Below are 16,577 nucleotides of genomic sequence, written 5' to 3'. Positions count from 1 at the left end.
GGGCGGGAGGCACCCGGGCATCCACGTGCCCCCCAATTGACACTAAGGGGTATGATGGGCAGCGATTGTGTATTATGGAGCTTCTGGTTAGGAAAAAAATCTGTCACAAATGCTCAAATTTGGCCTGATCGTCCATATGCGCGTACCCTGCTTTCATAACCCAAACAAGTGCAGGATGTAACGTTAAAGATGAGGAGGCCCGTCTGCATTTTTTTAAGGCTGGCTAGTGCGTCTCGGCAGCAAATCTTTCATCGTGCTGCTCATCTGAAAATAAACGGGATCACGGTGGCTATCGAATGACGCTAAAAGTGAGCTAGCGATTTAGCTCGCAAAGAGCGAGCGGCGGTGGCAAAAGTGATCTGTCGGCCAACAGGATTGTGTGTGTGTGTGTGTGTGTGTGTGTGCGCACGTCATAAGCCACCTGAAAATTCTAAACAACAATCAATAATTTCAACATGAACAATGCTTTTGGGAAATATTTGCATGTTTATTCAAAGTCAAATGATTTACAAAGCACGTCCCAATACTTAAGTCCATATAGCACAGGTCAGGTTTTTGTGATCAAGTGCCACATTTGAGTTTTGTGCTTATATATATATATTTTGTTATTTATATATTTATCGATGTTAAGTTTAAATGTTAGTGTAAAGTTGTTGTTTTTTCAAATTTGTAATATATATTAACTAGTTATTTGAAAAATATTAACGTAAATGCTTACAAAAATATTTTACTTTTAATATATGAGTCATCTAAAAATTTAATAAAATGGTAAATGCTTGTAAAATTGTTGTTTTTTCTAATATTTTCACTTATTTAACAAGAATTAAATGTATTTTCATTATTTTATCATTTAAAATATCTTGATGAACCATTTTTTTTAAAGTTAACTTATAGGTGTTTTTATGTATGTTGTTCATCATTCACAACAAATCAACTTATTTTACTAATTTAATTTGCAATAAATTATCAAAAAATTTTGTTTAATGTATATATTAAATTATTTATTTTAAATATATTATTTCCAATAAATCAACCAGTTATTTTAATTTTTATGATTTACAATATATTTAACCATTTTTTCCCCTAAAGTTAACTTATGTGTTTTTATTGTTTTATGTCATTTAAAATACATTTAAAAATGGTTAATGCATACCTTTATTGTTTATTTTACAAATAGATTTTTTTCTTCTTTTGTTACAATTAATTAACCAAAATATTTTATCCACTCGTTTCCTGCATATGGCAAAGACCACCCAAGGAACGCTATTTTGCGCTGTTACCACCTTAGGACCCCCCTTGACCCCCCCCCCCCCCCCAACCTAGCTATACGAAAGGCGACACTGCAGTAACCGTATCCAATGAGGCCCCAACTTTCTTGGAATGCGCGGGCCATATCCTGATAATTACACCCAAGTTATTAAATAAAACACGCAGTGCTCATTACAAATAAAGTTTAGGTTTGTTGTTGTTTGGAGTCGGCGGAGGGTTAAAATAAAGCCGTGCTGAAAGAGTGAGAACACACAAGCCTCCACCTCCTCCCGTAAATCCATCGTTCTTTCTCCCCTCCCTCACTTCACTCGCCCCCCCCCCCCTTTCACCTCTTCCACTCACCGTATAAATATCTGCGAGCGGCACAGGGGCAGATCATTCTCAACAACCTGCTCGTAAGGGAAACAACAGCAACAAACCAAAACCAAGAAACTCATCCCTGAAAAGTCCATTTGGGATTCACTCGTCACTCCGTCATGTTCCTCCTGCTCTCCATGTGCCTCCTGGCGTTCCTGGCCCCTCGGGGTGACGCCCAAGACCGAGCCGCCCTGTGGAGGGGCAACGACCGGAGCGGGCGATGCCAGTACACCTTCACCGTGGCCAGCCCCGCCGAGGCCAGCTGCCCCCGGGCTGGAGGCCCCGAGGTGGAGGCCGTCAAGACCAGACTCTCTGTTCTGGAGGCGCTGGTGTCCAGGTTGACCGGAGGGGACGCGGGAGCCGCCGCCGCCGCGGACCCCCGGCTCCAGGAGGCGCTGAACCGCGCGGTGGGTGAGAGGAACCTCCTGCGGGGGGAGAAGGAGAGACTGGAGAGGGAGCTGGGGTCGCTTCAGAGACGCTTGGAGGAGATGCTGAGGGAGACGGAGAGGCTGAGGAGCAGACCGTGCCCCCCGCAGACCCCCGCCCTGCCGGACAGCGGTCTGATGAGACCTGCTGGAGGTATGAAGCACAATAGGGCATACACAGTCAAGGTGTCTCCCACTCCTTGCAGTTTGTCAGTCTACATGTCAATCATTAGTAACAGCACACAAATTGATTAGAATGTCGCCTGTTCTTTGCTGTCATTGGTCATTCTAAATGTCAGTTGCATGCAGCATTTTTATTAGCTATTTAATAAAAGACGGTTCGATACAGATCACGAGACTCGGGGTGCGATACGATTTGAAAGTGGATTCGGTTTGATTCAATGGTCTTACGTATTTTAAATGAAAAACGTTTTTACGATTCAAACCGTTTTTTTATGTCCCTATTCAGGATGTTTCTAGCACATCACATAGTCATCGTTCAGTCTACATGCCATGTCTATCATTACGTTTGGCACAGTGTTTCATCAGAAGTGGCCTCCCACTTCATGCACCCATTGGTCAGTCTACATGCACAGCACTTTGATTGGTGGGAATGTCTTTTTCTGCACCATGCAGTCGTTGGTCAGTCTATGTCAATCATGCACAATATAAGAGTTAGGTGGGATGCAGCCATTTGTCAGTCATTACAGCACAGTAATTGGTGAGAATTTCCTCCACTTCAGTCATTGGTCAGTCTACATGTTAGTCATCACACACAGGGAAATAGTTTGGCGTGATGACTCACCAATTCCATGCAGTTATTGGCCAGTCTACAGGTCAGCCAATACTGTGAAAATATCTCCCACTTTGTTCAGTCATAGGTCAGTCTACATGTCAATCATAACACAGGAAAAGGGTTGGACATGGTGACTCACCCATTCCGTGCGGTTATTGGCCGGTCTACACGCCAGTCGTTACAGCACTGTGACTGCTGGCAATGTCTTATCACGTCAGTCATTGGTCAGTTAACTTGTCAGTCATTCCAGCAATGTGATTGGTTGGAATGGACTTCATGCAGTCTTTGGTCAGTCTACATGCCAATTACTAACAGTGGAGATGCCTCCCATAACAATCTAAAAAGATAATTGTTGAACCAATTTAAGATTACAAATTCAGTTGTTGACAACAACAACAAAAAACTTCAATTGGTAACACAGGATTGAATGAAGTTATCTAAACTGAATTATCACCTGACTTACTTAATTATATTCATTAATTCAATCCTGTGTTACCAATTGAAGTGTTTTTGTCAACAGTTCATAATTCGTCATTTTAAATTGGTTCAACAATTCTCTTTTTAGACTTACTGAGGTCACTGGTCAGTCTACTCGTCAATCATCAGGCATTGATTGATCACTATGTCTCGCTCACATTCCAAGCATTCATTGGTCAATCTGAACACCGCACAATGATTGATCAGAATCTCAGTACGTGCAATCATTGATCAGTCTAAATGTCAATCTAGCTCTAAATCTCATATCCCCCTAAGTTTTTTTAGCACATATGCAATGACACTCATTCATGAAAAAAAAAAAAGTTCCATCTTGCTATTTTTTTTTTATTCCCCCCCTCCTTGTCATTGCGATTCCTTCTATTCCACAGGGGAGCGACTAATATTTTAAAGTGCATGTTTGTGCGTAAACAGACAGCAGCTCATCTTACTCCCAGTGGGTCAGCTCACTATTAATGAGCCTTTATGAGGGACGTTTCCCTCCGCGTGACTGGCAGGGTGCGAAGTCCTCTGACGGGGGTTGAAATGCGATGCACGGCCTGGAAGCAGAGGTTACGCACTCCAGGCTTTTAATGACGCCATGGGGGGGGGGGGGGATGATTGGGGTCGCCGGCTCCATAGAAGGAGCGAAGGAGGTTAAGGTCTGGTATTGCGTGTGCAGGGGTCAAACATCTGTTTAACTCATTCACTGCCATTGACGGTTATAGATGTCAAAAATTCATTTACACTATTTCTATTAGTTTAGCATTTTTTTCCACTTTTGTTAACAAGAGTTTGAAAACCTAGATTTTTTTTATTGTACATTTAGAACAGATATAAAATTTGTGATTAATCGTCAGTTAACTATTGAAGTCGTGATTAATTACAATTAAAAGATTGTAATCATCTGACACCCCTAATTTGTAATAATCTTTAATTAATTAAAACTTTTTTTATTGTTATTAATCATATGACTTCAATAGTTAACTCACCATTAATCACAAATTTTATATCTGTTCTAAATGTACAATAAACATTTTTTTCCTAGGTTTTCATACTCGTTAACAAAAGTGAAAAAAATTTGAAATAATTCAAATGAACTTTTGACGTCTATAGCCGTCAATGGCAGTGAATGAGTTAATTATCCCCTCTTGCTAGTCTGTTGATCCCCCAAAGACCCTCCTGACTCACTGTGAGACTCGATAGTATTGTACAAAATAAAGTAAAATCGTGATAAACAAAGATGGAGGCACATCTGGACCACACGCACACACTGGGGATTAGAATGTTTACCTGCAGCGCTGATGAATGACTTTGTCCATTAACCTCTGTTTTTTTTTCCTCCTGTTCTGTTTTTCAAACTTTATTTTCTTTTGTCCCATTTGACTTTTCCCACGTCGCTGGCATCTCCCGGCGGCCTCCTCGTGAAAGCCATTAAAAAAGGATTTCTGCCTCATTAAAACCTTGTTTGTGTGCCACTGCACGTAACATGCAACGTGCGTGGGACTTTCAACTTGTAAGGGAAAGCAATATGTGGTTTCATTCGAGCTGGGCGATTTATTGATTTTATAGATTAATTCTACGTTATTTTTCAGGAATTTTCCGTGACGTCGTCTAAATTTGACTTAAATTTGAACTTGTGGCAGGTATAATGACAACAGGGCGCTCTAAAGATGGCAAATCCAGGTCCAGAAAGCAAAAACCCTGCCACAGTTAAACTTTAGCCCCAGATGCTAGGTAGCTAGCTCCCTAGCAGCTAAGCACCTGGGGAGCTAGCTAGCTAGCACCTGGGGCTAAAGCTAAACTGTGGCAGGGTTTTTACTTTCCGGACCTAGATCTGCCATTTCTGCTAAAGATGCCACTTAAGCGAAACTCCCATATCCTCTTGCCTGCTCTATTTTCCTCCGAGCTCTTCTGCTGCTCTCTCCATAACGTGCGCACACTCACGGCCAACAACGAGGCACTCTAATGTGACTGTGCCAGCAGACGGTTAGCTGGCTAGCTAACAACATGTTGCCATAGCGTTTACAAACATGCTCAGTTCATACGTAGTGGAGGGAGGGGCCACTCATGCCGGATGTCCTAATGCGACATTGGTTGTCGTTTTAGCCACACCCCCAAAAAATCAATAAAAACAGGAATGTTGAAAAAAAAAAGTATTGTTAGATCTCCACTTTTTTTTTTTTTTCTGGAGAGCTCAGTATTGTTCATTCGGTAATTTTATCGATTTGACATGTCATCATCATTGCTCTCTTTTTTTTTTTTTTTTGTATGTGGGTGAGTATGTGAGTGTGTATTCATTAGTTCACCTAAAACCTATTAAAAAATCCCATACCGTTCACCTAAACACTTCCAGCCAGAGTCGTGAGGCCGTCAGGAGACCCGAGGAAGGACCAAAGAAAACCACCACTTTTTTTTTTATTGTATTCTGTATGACAAGAACCCCAACGGACTGGCCAACCCAACTCTAGCTCCTGATGTCTGTCACTAGGCCACGCCCCTTTAATGCTACACTTTTTAAAACCAATTCCAAACAAAATCCATAAATCGAAATTTGAACAGCGGTGCGACGAACGGGGTCGCCCAGCAGGGTGTTGTCGTTGCGTCATGCCGTCTTCCGACTTGCTGTCTCCACAGCAGCTGGGAATGCGCGGAGAGGGCGGGTGTCCACTTCCTGCTGTCACATTCCCTGCTACCGTTGCCCTCGCACGGCCTCACCAACTACCAGTTTACTCACAGCTACGCTTTAGTCTTCAGTTTCTATTCATAGCTGATTGACCCATTCATCGGTCATCTGGAGTTTTTTCTGCCAATAGTCTCTATCGGCATTAAAAAAAAAAAATCGTTAGACGGCAGATAATCAGAAAGTGTCAACCACTCCGTGCTTCATTGGTTCAGTCAAGCACAGCTCAAACTAGATTTCTTTCTTAGAAAGCTCAAGTCCATGTTTGTGTGTGTAGGTTTGAACCCCATGTCCCACCTGATGACGCGTCCCAACAGGCAAGGTGACAGCAGCAGCAGTTTGAGAGGTCAGGCGGTCCTCTGATCCAACATCTGATTTGTCATATCAACACTTTTGGCTCTTCAACAACAGATGTGTGTGTGTGTGTGTGTGTGTGTGACAGACTCGGTGTGGCAGCAGGGCTTTCAGGAGCTCAAGGCCGAGGTGACCGAAGTTCCGGCTCCCGAAGAATATACAGGTGAGAGACTATGTCAACTATTTGGTCGAAGCATTTATTGTGTGGCTCGTTGGTCTAGGGGTATGATTCTCGCTTTGGGTGCGAGAGGTTCTGGGTTCAACTCCCGGACGAGCCCTCCTTTAAAACACTCACATGGATCAAAGATCTGCTTTTCGATCGACTCGTCACATGGCATACCATATGTCAACTATTTGGTCGAAGCATTTATTGTGTGGCTCGTTGGTCTAGGGGTATGATTCTCGCTTAGGGTGCGAGAGGTCCCGGGTTCAACTCCCGGACGAGCCCTCCTTTAAAGCACTCACATGGATTAAAGAGCTCTTTTTTGATCGACTCGTCACATGGGCCACCATATGTCAACTATTTGGTAGCATTATTAGTTGTGTGGCTCGTTGGTCTAGGGGTATGATTCTCGCTTTGGGTGCGAGAGGTCCCGGGTTCAACTCCCGGACGAGCCCTCCTTTAAAGCACTAACATGGATCAAAGAGCTCCTTTTCGATCGACTCGTCACATGGGCCACCATATGTCAACTAGTTGGTCGCATTATTAGTTGTGTGGCTCGTTGGTCTAGGGGTATGATTCTTGCTTTGGGTGCGAGAGGTCCCGGGTTCAACTCCCGGACGAGCCCTGCTTTAAAGCACTCACATGGATCAAAGAGTTGCTTTTCGATCTTCCTGACTCGTCACATGGGCCACCATATGCCAACTATTTGGTCGAAGCATTTATTGTCTGGCTAGTTGGTCTAGGGGTATGATTCTCGCTTTGGGTGCGAGAGGTCCCGGGTTCAACTCCCGGACGAGCCCTCCTTTAAAGCACTCACATGGATCAAAGAGTTGCTTTTAGATCGACTCGTCACATGGCATACCATATGTCAACTAGTTGGTCGCATTATTAGTTCTGTGGCTCGTTGGTCTAGGGGTATGATTCTCGCTTTGGGTGCGAGAGGTCCCGGGTTCAACTCCCGGACGAGCCCTCCTTTAAAGCACTCACATGGATCAAAGAGTTGCTTTTAGATTGACTCGTCACATGGGCCACCATATGTCAACTATTTGGTCGCAGCATTTGTTTTGTGGCTCGTTGGTCTAGGGGTATGATTCTCGCTTTGGGTGTGAGAGGTCCCGGGTTCAACTCCCGGACGATCCCTGCTTTAAAGCACTCACATGGATCAAAGAGTTGCTTTTCGATCTTCCTGACTCGTCACATGGGCCACCATATGTCAACTATTTGGTCGAAGCATTTATTGTGTGGCTCGTTGGTCTAGGGGTATGATTCTCGCTTTGGTTGCGAGAGGTCCCGGGTTCAACTCCCGGACGAGCCCTGCTTTAAAGCACTAACATGGATCAAATAGCTCCTTTTTGATCGACTCGTCACATGAGCCACCATATGTCAACTATTTGGTCGAAGCATTTATTGTGTGGCTCGTTGGTCTAAGGATATGATTCTCGCTTAGGGTGCGAGAGGTCCCGGGTTCAACTCCTGGACGAGCCCTCCTTTAAAGCACTCACATGGATTAAAGAGCTCTTTTTTGATCGACTCGTCACATGGGCCACCATATGTCAACTATTTGGTAGCATTATTAGTTGTGTGGCTCGTTGGTCTAGGGGTATGATTCTCGCTTTGGGTGCGAGAGGTCCCGGGTTCAACTCCCGGACGAGCCCTGCTTTAAAGCACTCACATGGATCAAAGAGTTGCTTTTCGATTGACTCGTCACATGGGCCACCATATGTCAACTATTTGGTAGCATCATTATTTCTGTGGCTTGTTGGTCTGGGGTATGATTCTCGCTTCGGGTGTGAGAGGTCCCGGGTTCAACTCCCGGACGAGCCCTGCTTTAAAACACTCACATGGATCAATGACCTGCTTTTTGATCGACTCGTCACATGGGCCACCATATGTCAACTAGTTGGTCGCATTATTAGTTCTGTGGCTCGTTGGTCTATGGGTATGATTCTCGCTTAGGGTGCGAGACGTCCCGGGTTCAACTCCCGGACGAGCCCTCCTTTAAAGCACTCACATGGATCAAAGAGTTGCTTTTAGATTGACTCGTCACATGGGCCACCATATGTCAACTATTTGGTCGCAGCATTTGTTGTGTGGCTCGTTGGTCTAGGGGTATGATTCTCGCTTTGGTTGTGAGAGGTCCCGGGTTCAACTCCCGGACGAGCCCTGCTTTAAAGCACTCACATGGATCAAAGAGTTGCTTTTCGATCTTCCTGACTCGTCACATGGGCCACCATATGTCAACTATTTGGCCGAAGCATTTATTGTGTGGCTCGTTGGTCTAGGGGTATGATTCTCGCTTTGGTTGCGAGAGGTCCCGGGTTCAACTCCCGGACGAGCCCTGCTTTAAAGCACTAACATGGATCAAATAGCTCCTTTTTGATCGACTCGTCACATGAGCCACCATATGTCAACTATTTGGTCGAAGCATTTATTGTGTGGCTCGTTGGTCTAGGGGTATGATTCTCGCTTAGGGTGCGAGAGGTCCCGGGTTCAACTCCCGGACGAGCCCTCCTTTAAAGCACTCACATGGATTAAAGAGCTCTTTTTTGATCGACTCGTCACATGGGCCACCATATGTCAACTATTTGGTAGCATTATTAGTTGTGTGGCTCGTTGGTCTAGGGGTATGATTCTCGCTTTGGGTGCGAGAGGTCCCGGGTTCAACTCCCGGACGAGCCCCCCTTTAAAGCACTAACATGGATCAAAGAGCTCCTTTTCGATTGACTCGTCACATGGGCCACCATATGTCAACTAGTTGGTCGCATTATTAGTTGTGTGGCTCGTTGGTCTAGGGGTATGATTCTTGCTTCGGGTGTGAGAGGTCCCGGGTTCAACTCCCGGACGAGCCCTCCTTTAAAGCACTCACATGGATCAAAGAGTTGCTTTTCGATTGACTCGTCACATGGGCCACCATATGTAAACTATTTGGTAGCATTATTAGTTGTGTGGCTCGTTGGTCTAGGGGTAGGATTCTTGCTTTGGGTGCGAGAGGTCCCGGGTTCAACTCCCGGACGAGCCCTGCTTTAAAGCACTCACATGGATCAAAGAGTTGCTTTTCGATCTTCCTGACTCGTCACATGGGCCACCATATGCCAACTATTTGGTCGAAGCATTTATTGTCTGGCTAGTTGGTCTAGGGGTATGATTCTCGCTTTGGGTGCGAGAGGTCCCGGGTTCAACTCCCGGACGAGCCCTGCTTTAAAGCACTCACTTGGATCAAAGAGTTGCTTTTCGTTCGACTCGTCACATGGGACACCATATGTCAACTAGTTGGTCGCATTATTAGTTGTGTGGCTCGTTGGTCTAGGGGTAGGATTCTTGCTTTGGGTGCGAGAGGTCCCGGGTTCAACTCCCGGACGAGCCCTCCTTTAAAGCACTCACATGGATCAAAGAGTTGCTTTTAGATTGACTCGTCACATGGGCCACCATATGTCAACTATTTGGTCGCAGCATTTGTTGTGTGGCTCGTTGGTCTAGGGGTATGATTCTCGCTTAGGGTGCGAGAGGTCCCGGGTTCAACTCCCGGACGAGCCCTGCTTTAAAGCACTAACATGGATCAAAGAGTTGCTTTTCGATCGACTCGTCACATGGGCCACCATATGTCAACTAGTTGGTCGCATCATTAGTTGTGTGGCTCGTTGGTCTAGGCCAGAGGTGGGCAATCTCGGTCCTCGAGGGCCGAAGTCCTGCAGGTTTTGGAGGTTTCTCACTTCCAACGCAAGCTGATTCCAATCAACAGGATCGTTATCAGGCTTATGCAGAGTTTGCTGATGAGCTGATCATATATCAGCTGTGTTGGAGAAGGGCAACACGCAAAACCTGCAGGACTGCGGCCCTCGATGCCCACCTCTGGTCTAGGGGTATGATTCTCGCTTTGGGTGCGAGAGGTCCCGGCTTCAACTCCCGGACGAGCCCTGCTATAAAACACTCACATGGATCAAAGACCTGCTTTTCGATCGACTCGTCACATGGCATACCATATGTCAACTATTTGGTCACCGCATTTGTTGTGTGGCTCGTTGGTCTAGGGGTATGATTCTCGCTTTGGGTGCGACAGGTCCCGGGTTCAACTCCCGGACGAGCCCTGCTATAAAGCATTCACATGGATCAAAGAGTTGCTTTTCAATCGACTCGTCACATGGCATACCATATGTCAACTAGTTGGTCGCATTATTAGTTGCGTTGGTCTAGGGGTATGATTCTTGCTTCGGGTGTGAGAGGTCCCGGGTTCAACTCCCGGACGATCCCTGCTTTAAAGCACTCACATGGATCAAAGAGCTCCTTTTCGATCGACTCGTCACATGGGCCACCATATGTCAACTAGTTGGTCGCATCATTAGTTGTGTGGCTCGTTGGTCTAGGGGTATGATTCTCGCTTTGGGTGCGACAGGTCCCGGGTTCAACTCCCGGACGAGCCCTCCTTTAAAACACTCACATGGATCAAAGACCTGCTTTTCGATCGAGTCGTCACATGGCATACCATAACTAGTTGGTCGCATTATTAGTTCTGTGGCTCGTTGGTCTAGGAGTATGATTCTCGCTTAGGGTGCGAGAGGTCCCGGGTTCAACTCCCGGACGAGCCCTCCTTTAAAGCACTAACATGGATCAAAGAGTTGCTTTTCGATCTCCCTGACTTGTCACATGGGCCACCATATGTAAACTCTTTGGTAGCATTATTTGTTGTGTGGCTCATTGGTCTAGGGGTATGATTCTCGCATAGGGTGCGAGAGGTCCTGGGTTCAACTCCCAGATGAGCCCTGCTTTAAAGCACTCACATGGATCAAAGACCTGCTTTTTGATCGATTCGTCACATGGACACCATATGTCAACTATTTGGTCGAAGCATTTGTTGTGTTGCTCGTTGGTCTAGGGCAGGGGTGGGCAAACTTTTTGACTTGCGGGCCACAATGGGTTTGAAATTTTGACAGATGGGCCGGACCAGGAGCATTTGGACCTCATAGCACAGTAAACACACACAGATAAATGTACAACCCGATTTACTTATAGTGTGCACTACTTTGAAACCCGAACCCTATTTTAAAACCCTACTTTGAAACCCTAACCTTAGTTTAAAACCCCACTTTGAAATCCTAACCCTAGTTTGAAACCCTACTTTGAAACCCTAACCCTATTTTGAAACCCTACTTTGAAACCCCAACCCTTGTTTAAAACACTATTTTGACACCTAACTGTATTTCAAAACCCAACTTTGAAACCCCAACCAAAGTTTAAAACCCTCCTTTGAAACCCTAACCCTAGTTTGAAACCCTACTTTGAAAACCTAACCCTAGTTTGAAACCCTACTTTTAAAACCTAAGCCAACTTTGAAACCCTAACCTTAATTTAAAACCCCACTTTGAAACCCTAACCCTAGTTTAAAACACTATTTTGACACCTAACTGTATTTCAAAACCCAACTTTGAAACCCCAACCAAAGTTTAAAACCCTACTTTGAAACCCTAACCCTAGTTTGAAACCCTAGTTTGAAACCCTAACCCTAGTTTGAAACCCTACTTTGAAACCCCAACCCTAGTTTGAAACCCTACTTTGAAACCCTAACCCTAGTTTGAAACCCTACTTTTAAACCCTAACCCTAATCTGAAACCCTCCTTTGAAACCCTAACCCTAGTTTAAAACACAATTTTGACACCTAACTGTATTTCAAAACCCAACTTTGAAACCCCAACCAAAGTTTAAAACCCTACTTTGAAACCCTAACCTTAATTTAAAACCCCACTTTGAAACCCTAACCCTAGTTTAAAACACTATTTTGACACCTAACTGTATTTCAAAACCCAACTTTGAAACCCCAACCAAAGTTTAAAACCCTCCTTTGAAAACCCAACCCTTGTTTAAAACCCCAACCCTTGTTTAAAACACAATTTTGACACCTAACTGTATTTCATAACCCAACTTTGAAACCCTAACCTTAGATTAAAACCCCACTTTGAAACCCTAATCCTAGTTTGAAACCCTACTTTGAAACCCGAACCCTATTTTAAAACCCTAACCCTACTTTGAAACCCTAACCCTAGTTTAAAACACTATTTTGACACCTAACTGTATTTCAAAACCCAACTTTGAAACCCCAACCAAAGTTTAAAACCCTCCTTTGAAACCCTAACCCTAATTTGAAACCCTACTTTGAAAACCTAACCCTAATCTGAAACCCTCCTTTGAAACCCTAACCCTAGTTTAAAACACAATTTCGACACCTAACTGTATTTCATAACCCAACTTATGTCAACTAGTTGGTCGCAGCACTTGATGTGTGGTTCGTTGGTGTAGGGGTATGATTCTCGCTTAGGGTGCGGGTTCAACGAGTCCTGCTTTAAAGCACTCACATGGATCAAGGAGCTACTTTTCAAACTTTAGTCCCTTGTCACATGGGCCACCATATGTCAAGTGCTGCGGTAAATAAATACATTGTACCTGAAACAAAAAAAATAGATGTTAAATACAAGTTAGTCCTGACAAACTTGACCTGTAATTCGGTCCCGTGTACTGCAGGTTGCGGCGTGCTGGCGTCTGTGTCGGAGCCCGTCACTCACAGAAAGGCCGACGGCATCTCCGGCAAATACGGCGTGTGGATGCAGGACCCTGAGGCCGTGGCCCCGTACGGCTCCGACATGGTCTGGCGCGTGGACACGGTCGGTTCTGACGTCAGGCAGATGTTTGGATATGAAGACATGGAGCAGCTCTCCAAGGGCTTCCCCACCAAGGTGACTATTCTTGACCTTTGCTTGAAATTGGTGGACTTTGGAGGCACATCCCCCCCCACAAAGGTTGGCCAAAAATTGGTAATTGCAGACAATTTTGGTGTAAAATTCAATTTGTTTGGCCATTTTTAGATTTATTTTTGTGTGAAACTTAAATTGGGTAACTTTTTTTTGTCCAAATTTAAACATTTTGGGGTAGAAAATGTTAGTTTTAAATTCAGATGATTTCTTTGAATTCAAATTGTTTGACTTTAAAGGAGGAAAAATTCAAATGCTTTAACTTTGAGGCATATTATTCCAGATATCAATTTTTTTTTTTTACACAGATAATGTTACCTAAAAATTTTAATTGTTTGAGTTTTTAGGCAGATTTTTTTAAGGATTAATTTTAAGGAAAATTGGGGCATAAAATATTAAATATATATTTTTTTAGGCGGTTCTAAATTTATATTGTGCATTTTGAGGCACTTTTGCAAACATAGTTTTGAAATGTAAGATGGACTTTTAAAGAAATTTACACAATTTTTGGCACGGAATTTTGGGCAAAAAATGTAAATTGTTTGGGTTTTGAGCCATTATTTTCAAGAAAATAGTAATGGTTAATGTTTTGAGACACTTTTTCTTTTCTGGGTTGGTTTTCTGATTTTGATTCCTATTTTTAACACCTATCGGTAATTGGTTTTAAAAGTTGTCTGGTTTATGAGGCACCATTTACCCCAAAAGGTCTGCTTCTCAATTGAAATTGTATACATTTTTAAGGTGTATTTTTCCAGAAAATTTGGGTTTGAAATGCAAAATGTTTGCACTTTTGACGTTTTTTTGTTTGTTTGTTTTACCCTTCATAAATGTCAGCAAAATGAAGAAAAAAAAAATATATTTTTCAATTATTATTGGGCCGTATTTTTCTAGAAAATTTGGGTTTTAAATTTAAATAGAATTTAAATATTTGTTCCAAAAAATAGTTGGGTAATGTGCAATTGTTGGAATTTTGAGACATATTTTGCCAGGAATGGTGTCTAAAAAATATTATTATTTTAATTTTTTTTAAGGTTTTGTTCTTGGGTTTTAAATTGACTTTGAAGGCAAAATTTTGAGGCATATTATTTCCTAGAAAAGTTGGCAAAAAGTGAAAACCGTTTGAGACTTAATTTTTTTCCTGAGAATTTTGGGTCAAGTAGAACTGACCTTGAAGACAAAATGTCCTTTTTAGACTTTGGAGACATATTTCTTTCCCCCAGAAATGTTTATATGCTGTTTTTTTTCTAGAAAATATTGGTTTTGATTTGAAGACTTATTTTCCCCAAATCTATTTTTCAAACTCAACTATTTTCTATTCCCCCCCCCCATGCATGATTGACTTTTGCGCGGCATCCCGCAGGTTGTGTTGCTGCCGGAACCCCTGGAGGGGACGGGCGCCGTCCTGTACCGCGGCTCCCTGTACTACCAGCGGCGCCGTAGCCGCACCCTGATCCGCTTCGACCTGGCGTCGGAGACGGTGGCGGCGCGTCGCGACCTGCCGCACGCCGGCTTCCACGGCCAGTTCCCGTACTCGTGGGGCGGCTACACCGACATCGACCTGGCGGTGGACGAGCGCGGCCTGTGGGCCGTCTACTCCACCAGCAAGGCCAAGGGCGCCGTGGTGCTGTCCCGGCTGGACCCGCACGACCTGCGGGTGATCAAGAGCTGGGAGACCAACATCCGCAAGAACAGCGTGGCCAACGCCTTCCTGGTGTGCGGCCGCCTGTACACCGTGGCCAGCTACGCGGCGGCCAACACCACCGTCAACTACATGTACGACCCGGAGAGCGGCCGCGGGCGCGCACTGGCCGTCCCCTTCAAGAACAAGTACCGCTACAACAGCATGATCGACTACAACCCGACGCAGAAGAAGCTCTTCGCCTGGGACAACTTCCACATGGTCTCCTACGACCTGCGGCTGGGGCGCCCCCCGGCTGAGGCCTAAAGGCCCCGCCCACCTGAGAGAAGTGACTTTAGCTCGCGTCAAAGACTCGGAGCTTTTGTTAAGGATGCCTGCTGGCGAAAAGGCTACAAAAAGCTCACCGCAACTTTATTTCTTATGTACGTTATAACTTAAGTTTTACCTGCTAACTTCAGATTTGTACATGTTTTGTTATTGTGTTTTCATTGAAATGATTTAAAAATGTAAAACAAATGTAACATCCAAGTGAAATTGTAATGATTAAGTAAAAAACAAAAACATTCAACATGAAACAAGACAAAACCAAAATTTTTTTTTTAACTTTTCAAATTTTCACTCACGTTTTCCATTTTTAAATTTACGCAATTTTAAAATGTGAAATAAATGTAAATTTCAGTTAAAAGTAGAAATGTAAAACTCAAACAACACAGAAAACATTTTTGACATGAGAATATTTTACATTTTAAAGTTGTTACGTGTTTGCGTTTTATTTAAGAATTTACAGTTTGGTGTTTTCCATTTGCAGAATTTGTAAAGTAAAACTAACATTTTACAAAAGATTGACCTTTTTTTATTTTCTATTTTCACATTGACATAGGCAAGTTTTTACTAGATGTATTATTTTTAACGTGAGTAATGTCTGTTTTTTTTCGTATTTTTTTCCTCACAGATGAACGCATGAAAGTAAAAGTTTGTAGAAGTAGATCGAATCATGTAAATGTAAAGGAAATAAAATACACAAAAATGAATCTTTGTTATAAAACAGAGTTCCAATTAAGTGATAAGGTAAAAAATATATATATATTACGTTGTAATATAAAACATCCCAAAAATGATAGTGGATTGGCAGGCAGGCAGGCCAAGCACACCAGTATCCAGGAAGAGGAATTATTTTTATACCAGATGTTTGTGTTTGTGTCCATACCGCCACGGGAACTTTTGACTAACTTTGTATCCAAGTGTGACAGTAAGATTAGGTACCAGTACAGTAATGATTGCCATTTGTTATTGCGTCTTTTCTCAGTTAATGCCTTTCTTCCGATCGGCTATGATGTCATCGCAGTTCGAGGGGTTTATGGCGCCACCTGCTGCTTTGGCGTGCAATTGACACGCGACTTGTCGCACAAAATGATTGATTCATTGACTTGTGCGCACGCGCGCGTGTGTAAAAATACTAAAACGTGTGTAATAGTTGACATCATGATATTGCATGGACACTGTAGTCAGCTAATGCACATACATTGTTCATCTTGAAATAAAATGTTTAAAATGACGTTACAATAGTGCTATTCATTCATTATCTGTACTGCTTATTCACTTTGATGCGATTGTGTGGCTTTTAAGGATGTTTTAATAGACTTTTCATACTTTTTCCATAAATGAAAAAAAATGACTGAC

The 16,577-nt window shown here is 43.4% G+C and overlaps 1 protein-coding gene and 21 non-coding genes across 22 annotated transcripts; all 22 read left to right on the top strand.

Annotated features, from left to right (window-relative positions):
* Nucleotides 1-900: 900 nt before the first annotated feature.
* Nucleotides 901-16,452, top strand: myoc (myocilin). Its single transcript, XM_077583021.1, has 5 exons — nucleotides 901-2,205; nucleotides 6,282-6,350; nucleotides 6,447-6,521; nucleotides 13,032-13,243; nucleotides 14,619-16,452. Exons 1-5 carry the CDS (start codon nucleotides 1,746-1,748, stop codon nucleotides 15,201-15,203), a joined length of 1,401 nt encoding a protein of 466 aa, XP_077439147.1. The 5' UTR covers nucleotides 901-1,745; the 3' UTR covers nucleotides 15,204-16,452.
* Nucleotides 6,565-6,636, top strand: trnap-ugg (transfer RNA proline (anticodon UGG)). Its single transcript has one exon. It is a non-coding gene; the product is annotated as a tRNA-Pro (tRNA).
* On the top strand, nucleotides 6,735-6,806 carry trnap-agg (transfer RNA proline (anticodon AGG)). The gene has a single exon. It is a non-coding gene; the product is annotated as a tRNA-Pro (tRNA).
* On the top strand, nucleotides 6,905-6,976 carry trnap-ugg (transfer RNA proline (anticodon UGG)). The gene has a single exon. It is a non-coding gene; the product is annotated as a tRNA-Pro (tRNA).
* trnap-ugg (transfer RNA proline (anticodon UGG)) lies at nucleotides 7,075-7,146 on the top strand. The gene has a single exon. It is a non-coding gene; the product is annotated as a tRNA-Pro (tRNA).
* trnap-ugg (transfer RNA proline (anticodon UGG)) lies at nucleotides 7,250-7,321 on the top strand. Its single transcript has one exon. It is a non-coding gene; the product is annotated as a tRNA-Pro (tRNA).
* trnap-ugg (transfer RNA proline (anticodon UGG)) lies at nucleotides 7,420-7,491 on the top strand. Its single transcript has one exon. It is a non-coding gene; the product is annotated as a tRNA-Pro (tRNA).
* trnap-ugg (transfer RNA proline (anticodon UGG)) lies at nucleotides 7,765-7,836 on the top strand. Its single transcript has one exon. It is a non-coding gene; the product is annotated as a tRNA-Pro (tRNA).
* On the top strand, nucleotides 8,105-8,176 carry trnap-ugg (transfer RNA proline (anticodon UGG)). The gene has a single exon. It is a non-coding gene; the product is annotated as a tRNA-Pro (tRNA).
* On the top strand, nucleotides 8,614-8,685 carry trnap-ugg (transfer RNA proline (anticodon UGG)). Its single transcript has one exon. It is a non-coding gene; the product is annotated as a tRNA-Pro (tRNA).
* trnap-ugg (transfer RNA proline (anticodon UGG)) lies at nucleotides 8,789-8,860 on the top strand. The gene has a single exon. It is a non-coding gene; the product is annotated as a tRNA-Pro (tRNA).
* Nucleotides 8,959-9,030, top strand: trnap-agg (transfer RNA proline (anticodon AGG)). Its single transcript has one exon. It is a non-coding gene; the product is annotated as a tRNA-Pro (tRNA).
* trnap-ugg (transfer RNA proline (anticodon UGG)) lies at nucleotides 9,129-9,200 on the top strand. Its single transcript has one exon. It is a non-coding gene; the product is annotated as a tRNA-Pro (tRNA).
* On the top strand, nucleotides 9,299-9,370 carry trnap-cgg (transfer RNA proline (anticodon CGG)). The gene has a single exon. It is a non-coding gene; the product is annotated as a tRNA-Pro (tRNA).
* On the top strand, nucleotides 9,469-9,540 carry trnap-ugg (transfer RNA proline (anticodon UGG)). The gene has a single exon. It is a non-coding gene; the product is annotated as a tRNA-Pro (tRNA).
* trnap-ugg (transfer RNA proline (anticodon UGG)) lies at nucleotides 9,644-9,715 on the top strand. The gene has a single exon. It is a non-coding gene; the product is annotated as a tRNA-Pro (tRNA).
* On the top strand, nucleotides 9,814-9,885 carry trnap-ugg (transfer RNA proline (anticodon UGG)). The gene has a single exon. It is a non-coding gene; the product is annotated as a tRNA-Pro (tRNA).
* On the top strand, nucleotides 9,984-10,055 carry trnap-agg (transfer RNA proline (anticodon AGG)). Its single transcript has one exon. It is a non-coding gene; the product is annotated as a tRNA-Pro (tRNA).
* Nucleotides 10,535-10,606, top strand: trnap-ugg (transfer RNA proline (anticodon UGG)). Its single transcript has one exon. It is a non-coding gene; the product is annotated as a tRNA-Pro (tRNA).
* Nucleotides 10,868-10,939, top strand: trnap-ugg (transfer RNA proline (anticodon UGG)). The gene has a single exon. It is a non-coding gene; the product is annotated as a tRNA-Pro (tRNA).
* On the top strand, nucleotides 11,033-11,104 carry trnap-agg (transfer RNA proline (anticodon AGG)). Its single transcript has one exon. It is a non-coding gene; the product is annotated as a tRNA-Pro (tRNA).
* On the top strand, nucleotides 11,208-11,279 carry trnap-agg (transfer RNA proline (anticodon AGG)). The gene has a single exon. It is a non-coding gene; the product is annotated as a tRNA-Pro (tRNA).
* Nucleotides 16,453-16,577: the final 125 nt, after the last annotated feature.

The sequence above is a fragment of the Vanacampus margaritifer genome, chromosome 13 (genome assembly GCF_051991255.1).
Source record: "Vanacampus margaritifer isolate UIUO_Vmar chromosome 13, RoL_Vmar_1.0, whole genome shotgun sequence".
Classification (NCBI taxonomy): domain Eukaryota; kingdom Metazoa; phylum Chordata; class Actinopteri; order Syngnathiformes; family Syngnathidae; genus Vanacampus; species Vanacampus margaritifer.
The sequence above is the reverse complement of the archived record's forward strand: the minus strand, read 5'-3'. Positions and strand labels throughout refer to the sequence as shown.

Coding starts and splice junctions, on each gene's coding strand:
- myoc (XM_077583021.1), top strand. CDS start 1,746: ATGTTCCTCCTGCTCTCCATGTGCCTCCTGGCGTTCCTGGCCCCTCGG. Junction 2,206..6,281: donor TCTGATGAGACCTGCTGGAG/GTATGAAGCACA, acceptor TTGTGTGTGTAG/GTTTGAACCCCATGTCCCAC. Junction 6,522..13,031: donor GGCTCCCGAAGAATATACAG/GTGAGAGACTAT, acceptor CGTGTACTGCAG/GTTGCGGCGTGCTGGCGTCT.